The following is a 10,540-nucleotide window of genomic DNA, read 5'->3' as shown; positions in this document are numbered from 1 at the left end:
TCTGCCATTCAGTGACAAGTCCCTCATCAACCATATATTAAATCTTTTTCCTTATTTTCTTAGATGGGGTCAAACTTGAGATTACAAAGCATTTTTTCAGTTTATTCAATGATACACCCCAAAGTATGGTATTGTATTTTTAAACAGGAATACCATTATGATGATAAGGTCAAATTCCTTTAGTGCCAACAAGGCAGATTTTTATTTAGATTCATTCTTAAACCCGAGACGTCGGAGAAATTTGTGATAGAATTCAATTGCTTTGATACCTCGTGCTTATTAGGGAGAAATAATGCCGTGTCATCCGCTAACTGTGAAATTTTAAAATTCTGTACTAATGTCAATATACCTTGGAAAGCTGGGCCATTTTAATATGTCTGGCCCCATGATTGTGTAACAAGGAAGAAAAAGAAAAGGGCTACAAGAGAGGGACATGCGCGTTGCGGCTAGTGAGGTCCGCAAGGACGACACTACAGCGACACAAATCTAAGGAGTGTGCCGATGAGCCGCTTTAAAATGAGCTGTTACATCCTCATGTTAGAGAGTTGAATAACCTTTTTAAAAAACTGTTCTCCCAAAACCAAAGCATTTGATCGTTTTTAACATAAATTGATGACTAACTGTGTCAAATGCATTTTATAAAATCGACGAAATAGGACAAAACTATCATCTACTACGTATTCATTATAATCAATTATATCACCAAAAAATCAACGTAGTATATTACCTATTATTCAGGGCCTGGCATTAAAAGCCTGGATTGGTTCTTCAGTCAATTTATTCCATTACCCCTGATTTTCAATCGTTTTAGCAAAAATAATTAGTGCTAAATAATCTTAGCATCACTATTCAATAAACTAATGGTCTCTCAATTTTCAATACTTTAATTTCTCTTTGTTTGGTTTGGGTAACAGTTTAATAAGTCCTTGTCGCATAGTTGGTGGGAGTTCCCCTTTCTTAATGGCTTCTATATAAACTTTAACTAAAAATGGAGCTAACAATTGGTCAAAAACCTTGTAAAATTCACTTATTAGCCCATCATTCCCTGGCAATACATTTTTGCACTTCTGATAAACAAATCACTCTGTCACAAACCAATTTAAAGCCATCGTCAATGACATCAATATAATTTTGTTTACTTTTTAGGGAGAGATCCATTTTATTTTTTGCATTTTCGACATCAGTAGAGTACATCTTTGATAGAAATCAGCAACATATTTTTGATATCTGGAGTCTCTTATCATCACAGACAACATCCATTGATTTTCAATTTACTACTAAGGATGATACTTCAAAGTTTCTTTTTTCTAGATCAAAGAAATATTTAGTGCATTTTTCCCCTTTTTTCAAGCCATTTCCTCCTAGATCTGACCAAAAGCCCCTTTAGCTTTGTCTTCATACATCTTCGGGATAGTCCAATTAAGTTGTAAAGAAGTTAGTTCTGTAAATTCACATCCAGTTTAAATTAACTTTTTCTCTGATAACTTTATTATTCTAGTGATAACTCTGGATTCTTCCTCTCTCTTGTCCTTGGCTATTTTCTTCCCTAGTTTTATAGCTAACTTACGAACTTCAAATTCATCAGCTCCCAGCAGCTTCCAAAGTTGTTATCAAGACTTAGCTTTTCTCCAATATTTTCCAATTATCATGGCCGCATCATCCTTAAAATGTGTTATTTTGTAATAGCATTTGGTTTAGTTTCCAATAATCCCTGGTTTGGTTTGTAACTAAGTATTATTGAAATTATCTTTATATAAATGGCTTGGTGATCTGTGAGAACAGTAGGTTCTATATGAACTGAAACCAACTTGTCATCGATCTCCGAAGAAATCAACCAGAAATCTATACGGGACTTCTGTGACCTATCTTTATTACTCCAAGTATATATTCTTTTGTTGGGATTTTAGTGTCTCCTATATCAACAAGACTCATCCTTTGACATACATTCTCCAACTCATCTGAAGAACTATTTCTTGGAGGCCATCTATCCAGATTTCCATCCATAACTGTATTAAAATCACCTCCCCATATAATCTTGGCAGTAGGAAAAGTTGTAATCAGCTGGTTAATAATATTTTCTATTGTTTTAAATAATAGCTTGTTGTCTTTTTTGTTGTTACACGCATATATGTTTACAATAATGAATTGGGAATGATCTACATCAACAGCCAGTATTACCCATCTCCCATTTGAATCTGCTAAATGTTTAATAATGTGCCCTTTAAAGTTTCCCTGTAAAATAGCGACTCCTGCTGACCGGTTACTCCCAAATGAAAACCATATATTTTTCCCCCATTGACTCTCCCAAAAAGAAATATCCGATTTAGTAGCATGAGTCTCCTGTATAAAATCAAAATCAGCACCTTTGTTTTGAAAAAAAATAAAAATACCACATTTCCTTTTCAATTGGTCTCTAGCAACCTCTGGCATTTACAGATAAAACAGATACAGACATAAAAACTCAGAACAAATAACGTTAACTGAACTTCTTTGCAAAAACTGCAGAGATAACTGCTCTAATGTAAATAGGACTATTCAAGTTAGGGTTGGGGCAAGTTATTCTAGGATTTTTTCAATTGATAATGGTACACCACAAGGAAGTGTGTGTAGTCCAGTACTCTTTAATATAATGAGTACTGATATATTTTCCTAAGTTGGACAAGGTACTGGAAAATCCCTGTATGCAGATGACGGTTGCACTGTGGAAACGGGGTAGAAATGTGACATATGTGGAAAGCTGTATGCAGAAAGCCATCATAGAAGTGGAAAAACGGGCTAATAACTGGAGCTTTAGAATGTCTGTTGAAAAAACAAAAGTAATATGTTTTTTCTAAGAAAAAGAAATTACCAAGTACTAAACTTAAGTTATATGATAAGGTATTAGAACAGGTCTCAGAAGTTAGGTTCCTTGGGATCTGGATGGATTCTAGACTTACTTTTGTGTCACACATCAAGAAAGTGGTTGAAAAATGTAAAAAGGGAGTTAATGTTCTCAGGTGTCTCAGCCCCTTTCACACTGCGTTTCCGGCAAATACACGGGTAATGTGTCCCGGCATTTGTACCCGGGTCGGTAGATTTTGCTCTTTCACACTGCCAGCGATTACCCGGAATATGTGCGTGCGTTCACACACAACCCGTAAAGGTCCCGTAAAGACAAGTGATATCAGGGTGTGAGGTGTAATGTACGAGTCGAAAACACTAGGCACGTTAACTTTCACTTAAGCTGGCGAATGATCTCAGCTTCAGCGCGGAAAGTAAGGAACTAACTGATCTCTGCTTCGTTACATTTTTTCGTCGCGAACGTTGATCTGCCTTCAAAACACGCTAAAAGAGTCGCGCGATAACGTGCGTCATCACCACGACACAGCATAGTTCTGGCCTTTTGTTTCACACAGCGCTCGTTCCGGGACTGAACCCGGCAATGTTATTAGGTCCCCGACCCGGGTTCAATCCCGGAATCAATCCCGGGACGTGTTTGCTTTCACACACAAGTCGACCCGGCAATGTTCGGCAATTTTCCGTGTCCGACGTGCAGTGTGAAAGGGGCTTCGGGGGGTTTTTTTTTTGGGAAACTAGTTGTTCTTTATATGTTGGGTAGTTTTGCGTGTATGACGGTATTTATTGATTATGGTGGCATAGTATACAGTTCAGCAGCACCTTCCATACTAAAGAAAGTAAATGGAGTACAATCCCAGGCACTGAGAATAGCATGTGGGGCATTTAGAACATCTCCAATCTCTGCTTTGCAGGTTGAAATGGCAGAAATGCCTTTAGAAATTAGGAGAATTAAGCTGAAAATGGCGTATTGGTGCTCCGTAAAAGGGACATGCAGATGCTCATCCAGTAAAAGATGTGGGTAAAAGAAAAGTTGGGAGCATGAATATGCAAGTTTTAATAGCTTTGGATGGAATGCTGATAAAGTTGCCAAAGATATTGGAATAGATGGTATAGTCATGAATCATACGGTAATTACACCAAGTGTACCCCCTTGGATGTACAAAATGCCTTTAGTGGATCTACAGTTAAACATCATAAAGAATGAAAAGGAAAGGTGTGTATCTATGAATATATAGCAGTGGTAAATTATTTGAATCAAAACTATAACAATAGTGTTCAGATATTTACTGATGGGTCTAAAAATCCTCAATCTGGTTATACAGCAGCAGCAATATATATACCTCATATTGAACAAAGTACTGTTAAAAGGCTGTCTAATGATATATCAGTATTTACAACAGAACTCATGGCAATATTCATAGCAATGATATGGGTAGAAGAATCTAATATTAAGGATACAGTCATATGCTCTGATTCATTCTCAGCTTTGTGCAGCTTAAAGAGTGGAATGTCAGATGCTAGACAAGATATCTTATACGATATATTACAGATTTTGTACAGAATAAATCCACTAGACAAAAATATATAATTTTTATGGATACCAGCTCATGTTGGAGTTGAGGGAAATGAGATAGTGGACAAACTGGCAAAGATGGGATTAAAAAAGGATGAAGTCGACATAGAGATTCCATTAAGCAAAGCTGAAGCTAAGTGTATTGTAAGAAAAGCTGTTATAAATATCTGGCAAGACAACTGGAATAAGGAGTTAAAAGGAAGACATCTGTACAATATTCAGGATACAGTAGGGAGTGAAAGGAGAAAATATGGATCCAGAAGAGATGATACCAATTATCTCGAGGATACGCATTGGGCACACCAGATTAAATTATTATTTACACATGTTAGGTAAAAGTGAGACAGATGGGTGCATCCATTGTGGGGTGGCAGAAACAGTGGAGCATGTGCTTGTTCAATGTCAAGCATATAATGAGGAACGAGCTCAACTTGTGGAAAAAAAAAAAAAATCTAAAGGAACTGAAAGTTCAGCTAGCAATAAAAGATTTATTTCAGAGTGCACAGATACAACCAAAAGTGTACACTATTTTATTTAAATATTTGAGAGATACACGGTTGATAAACAGGATATAAGGTTACACAAATAAGTTTTTTTTTTTTTTTTTTTTTTGTATTACTGTTTTTTTTTTTTCCATTCCATCACCCTAGGTATTCACACTCCATCCCAGTAGGTGGCGGAAATGCACCAAAAGCTGGTTTGCCAACCGCCAATAAACAATAAAGAAGAAGAAGAAGAAGAACTTTAATTTTGACTATTTTTCAACCATAGTGGCTGCGTCCGAAAACTGAAAAATGCTGCCTTCAGAGGACGCATTCCAAGGTAGGAAGGCATCAAGGCACGTCCGAATTTAATCTTAGCTTCAGTTCCTGTCTACTGAGATGCCTTTATCTGGCCGATTTTTGAAGGCAGCATAGATGTATCCTTCGCTGCCTTTGATATCCCACAATCCTGTGCGATCCTTTCTGTGACAGTTAAGCCAAAAACTAAAGATGGCGTCTGAAAGTTGCGATCGGTGGTCAGTTTGTGTGTAAATATATGTTTTTGGTCAACGTTTTCCACTTTTATGCCATTTCTAGCGAGAAATTAATATTGCAGTAATGAAATATCCACTTAGTTATCACCAAAGCTCTCTATATTTTGCTGTAGATCGTTAAACCATTACTCTGCCTTAGGTGTTTGTTAAGTTTTAGTTTAATGTGTTTTTTTGTTTGTTTTTTTGTTGCTGTTGTAGATCATTAATCTGTGCAAGCGAGGCAGCAAGTCACCTGCCTAAGTTTTCGGATGTGACGGAGGGACGTCTTTTCAACGGTCGTTAAACGTCCAAATGTTTGCTGGGCAGTAAACTGAATCCAAAAGAGGTCAGACTTGTTCCTGACTCGTATTTTCTTTTGTGTTTAGATCATAAAATGTTTTTCATCATTAAATGGTATAACTTTCATGTCGCAATAAGGTCTACAGATTTGTGTTGGTGTGTTGCGCGGACGTCATCTGCATCCTCAGAGCCACTGCTTTCACTTCCATCCACTTCACGAGTGAACGCTTCTGAGCACAATTCTCTGTGACAAGATCTCTAAACTTCAGCTGCTCGTCACGTGTGCAAGATGGGAAGATACTTACTTGGAATACTTGCACTTTTGAAAAACTGCATTTACAGTGATGTGGTGAACTTTGATGGAGACATTAAGGACTTTGTAGTTGGTAACAGTACGTTGTTTGTTCTTACTGACCATCGACTACATCAGATGAGACACGATCTATATGAGGAGAAGACGAAAGACATCACTAATGCCATTCACCATAACAGAGTCAACATTCTGGTGCCTTTTGAAGCGAACGGCACCCTGATAACTTGTGGGACTTTTGAAGGATATTGTGAAGTTCTTGATATAAATAACATTACAAACAGTATTTACTATGAAAGTTATATATTGGTAGGACCGAGACAGAATGAGAAATCTGTCGCCTTCATAGCTGGTAGGTATCTTTTAGTTGGGAAAAAGGACGACGACGAAACAGCTCAAGGTAACAGGTATTCTGTTGTTAGCTTGTGGAACACTTTAGAGTCTCAACCAGGAAGGATTTTCTCAAAACTAGCAGAAGTATCAGATGCCAGCATTCAGAGCACAGTGAGAGATGTGGTGTTTGTTGATGGATTCCAGAGAGTTTCGCCCTCAGAATCCTACTTATTTCTCAACACAAAGACTGACAATGAGAGGAAAGTGCTCGTCCTGAGAATGAACAGTGCTAAAGAAAAAAAGATGGACATCATCAAATCCCTACAGAGTGCGACGATACAATGCTGCAGTGATAAAGTTCGTCCAGTGCTCGTCGCCTGCACCGTTATTCCCTCAGTGAACGGTGTTATTTGGGCAGCAGGTGTGTTCAGTGCAGAGAATCAGCAGGATCCGGAGAACAGCGCGGCTCTGTACGACATCAGTAACGTTCAAGGCCGAGTGAAGGGCTTCTGCGCTTATGGTGAAAATCCATGTGGTTCTGAGGTAGGAAATTGCATTCATACATGAAAAATGACTCTGAGAACATTATTTCAGCTTATTAATGTTGCATGATACACATAGCTGTATTATTCACTAAAGTCATATAAAGTTTATATTGTTGTTTGTGTTTCAGAGTGGTAGTGAACTTCAGCCGCTCTCTGTGGTGTTCAAGTACAGCTCAATGTCAGCAGTGGCAGCAGTTAGAATTGGATCCTGGATTGTGTTGTTCATAGGAACCAGTGATGGACAACTCATAAAGGTCTCCTTTCAGCCGCTCTCTGTTGTGTTTTTATTTTCACTATTCTCACAGAATTTTTATTTTTAAGCACATGCCCACCATTTCCATTTACACATATAGCTATAAGCTTTTTTTTTAATTAGGCTACTGCAGTCATAATTCATGATTTATATTTTTGTTTTTCTTTCTAGCTAGTATTGGATGAGAAATTCACACCAGGCTGTCCAACAGTGCTGTATAAATCTGATGATGAACGAGCAGTTCTTCCCAGAATGCACTTTGATCCAGTAGATTACAAACATATCTACATCGCTCTGAGGCAACAGGTGAGGTTTTAAAATGTGCAATTAACAAACAATGAAAATATATATAGTATATATACTACTAGTGTAGTAAAAAAAATATTGAAAATATTGAATAATTGAATAATAATAGTGACAGTATGTATTCCTTACTGTGTGTTAGATCAAATCATCATACTTGTCTCTTTCTGCTCATGTTTTTTCGATGTAGTTAAGAAGAGTGTCCGTTGTTCAGTGTGGTAATTACAGCACTCTGAAAGACTGCAGAGCTGCTCAGGATCCTCTTTGCTGCTGGTGTGTGAACACTCACAGGTCAGCCTACATTTATCACATCACACATGATATCTACTGCGGGCTGCATCTACACTAAATATGCTTAGTTGTAGAAAAGCATGTTAATTTCTTATCATCTATATAGACATGATGAGCAGTGTGCAAACAGTTCTGTAGTGATATTTTGGTTGATGCTGTTTTTATCTAGATGTTCTACTCAAGATGAATGCTCAGATACTTCATGAGTGTCCATCCCAAAAAACTCTCTTGAGACACAACTGTTTTCATTTCAGATGACAGAGAATTCTTTAAGAAAGGTAGACATCAATATTATTTTTAATTGTCATTTGAAAAATATTTAGAAGACGACTTTTTACCAACCATTGCCCTCTTCTACACAGATTACTCTATATCTTTCCTTGAGTCTGGAGAGCACAGGAAATCCTGCCTTCTCATGTGCCTTCACCAGAGGAACCATGAAGCTGTGTGACGGGTCTGATCTGTCTGCAGCTTTCCCAAACTGCTCCTGTAGTTTTTCTGACCAGATGCTCTATACTGGAGGTTGGTTCTCCTTCAAAGAAGTTGTATATTTACTAACATACAGTGCATTTATCTAGTCAGAATATGATTATTATAATCAGAAACATATGGTAATCTGTTCAGGTTTTAAAGTCTCTGTTACTGTTACTATTGAGGATCAGAAGATCACAGAGATGCTGACACTGAGGAACTGCTCCAGTATCACAGAAAATACTCCAAATGCTTCTTATACACAGTGAGAAATGCATCGTCTGAAATAGTTTAAAAGACTTATTTGAACTTTTATTTTAAAAATAATAAAAAATATGAATTAAATGCAGGTGTGTTCAGTGTATCTCATCTGGGTGTCACTGGTCCTCTTCTTCCCAGCGTTGTGATTGGACACATGGACCTGGACCACAGTTAAACATACAGGTGAGATGCAGTGTAACCTATAATACAGTGATTCAGTATATGTGTATTGGGAAAATAACATACGTTAATAAATTCATATTAATTCATTGTTGATAGTTGAACTATCGTTGAGTTGACTGAAGTGAACTCAGGAAGTACATGAACTGCTCTTTCTCTACTCTTTAGGATGCATGTAAACATCTACTCTCTGAGATGGACTACAGTGTAAGTGTCATACTGATTTGGTGCTCAACTTTACAGAACAGGGGTATTGTTTTTTCTGTATGTTCCTATTTCAAAAGAATATGACTTTACAAGAGGCCGAGGATTTTATTTCCCCATTTGAGGAACACATTTTTAAATGATGTATAATATAATATTTGTTGATATTCAAAATATATATAATCAATGTTTATTTATGGTGGTAATAATAATAATTATTACTATTTAATTATTATATAATAAGTTGTGAAATTAATTTTAACTTCTGTTATTATTATTCAGTTTTGCTTTGTTTTGTAACTGGGTGCAACCTTTGGTATCCTGTAGGAGCCAGAGATTCTGTCTCTGGAGCCCAACAAGGTTTCTTTCCATGGCAAAAAAAATGTTTTACTAAGAGGAAGGAACCTGGAAACTGTTACTAAAATCCGCATTCAAGGGGATCTGAACTGCATTTCTAAAGAGTGAGACTGTGTTTGTTTAGTGGTATATATGAATGTGTGTATATTCAGATAAATGATACTGTATATCTGTACATGAATGTTTCTCTTCAGATCTCCAGTGTTTAATCACTCCAGTGACACTTTAAGGTTCCACATTCCTCCCAGTGGAACTAAAGGAACAGTGAAAGTGTGTGTTGTTACTCCTGACGACCGTTGTCATGGTAACAGCACCATCACTTACGGTTCTCATTCAATCTGCACTGGAATACAGCCCACAGTCAGCTGGAGCAGGTCAGACCATTTCAGACCACTGTCTCATCAGGTTCTCATCAACACCTTAAGATGACAATGCGCATTTTAGTTAGTGAATCTAATGTCATACAGAACATTTTAATCATGAAATTTGCAAGAACACTGTTAATGTGGAAAAATAAGATTTGCAATGATCTGCAGAGATACTTTTAGAACAGATGAAAAAACATATGCGAGACAGCAAAAAATGAATGCAGAAATGAGTCATTCGGTCATTTCCTGCATGTTTTTGTCATGTTTCTGAGATCTGCAGTTTAGTCTTGCTTAAACTGTTTAAGGTTTAGTAAGAGCAACCTGGTTTCTGACAGCCATGCTTTTCTTAATATTTTTGGTGGGTTTCACTTCCATTGTTTGTAGTGTGTGTGTGTCTGTGTGTGCATGCAAAAGCCACATATGCAAAAATAAGTGGAGGAATTCAAATGTAAATGAATAAATAGATGAATGAATGAATAAATAAATAAATAAATGTATTACATGTATTACTGGCTGAAGTTGTTTTAATCTCTTCTTGCAGTGGTGGAAGGAAGATTCATGTTCAGGGCAGCAATCTGGAATTAGTGGAGTCAGTTACAGTCAATAATATGAAAACACAATACAACACAAACTCAGGGGTAAGATGTGTTTATTACTTCTGCAGTTGCTCACAGAACTTTATCTGATCATAGAGGTCAGACATCAAACATCCATCACCTTACTGACCTCCAAGCTGTTATGATGCCTAAACATTTAAAGCAATTGAATTGAGTTTTTATTTATTTTTTATTAATTTTAAACTAAATATTACAGAATTTTAATATTTAATAGTAATTAAATATTAATTTTCAGTTAAGATGAAAATAATTATCAGCTTGTCTCTATCAGAATTTTAATATCGACTGAAGATTTTAATTGTATTCACAGCTTACATGCAG

At 36.7% G+C, this 10,540-nt stretch overlaps 1 protein-coding gene and 1 pseudogene across 1 annotated transcript; both read left to right on the top strand.

Moving 5' to 3' along the window:
• The window catches only part of LOC109072472, a 59,776-nt pseudogene that overhangs the window by 25,436 nt on the left and 23,800 nt on the right, over positions 1–10,540 (top strand).
• LOC122137025 lies at positions 5,673–7,976 on the top strand. Its single transcript, XM_042722095.1, has 6 exons — positions 5,673–5,772; positions 5,865–6,912; positions 7,043–7,168; positions 7,339–7,473; positions 7,661–7,761; positions 7,931–7,976. Exons 2-6 carry the CDS (start codon positions 6,016–6,018, stop codon positions 7,965–7,967), a joined length of 1,296 nt encoding a protein of 431 aa, XP_042578029.1. The 5' UTR covers positions 5,673–5,772; positions 5,865–6,015; the 3' UTR covers positions 7,968–7,976.

This window comes from Cyprinus carpio, chromosome B4, assembly GCF_018340385.1.
Source record: "Cyprinus carpio isolate SPL01 chromosome B4, ASM1834038v1, whole genome shotgun sequence".
NCBI lineage: Eukaryota > Metazoa > Chordata > Actinopteri > Cypriniformes > Cyprinidae > Cyprinus > Cyprinus carpio.
The sequence above is the reverse complement of the archived record's forward strand: the minus strand, read 5'-3'. Positions and strand labels throughout refer to the sequence as shown.

Excerpts from the sequence above, each read along its gene's own strand:
- LOC122137025 (XM_042722095.1), top strand. The coding sequence starts at position 6,016 with ATGGGAAGATACTTACTTGGAATACTTGCACTTTTGAAAAACTGCATT. Across the intron at positions 7,474-7,660 it reads ACATCGCTCTGAGGCAACAG|TTAAGAAGAGTGTCCGTTGT; the intron begins GTGAGGTTTTAA and ends TTTTCGATGTAG. Across the intron at positions 7,762-7,930 it reads TGGTGTGTGAACACTCACAG|ATGTTCTACTCAAGATGAAT; the intron begins GTCAGCCTACAT and ends GTTTTTATCTAG.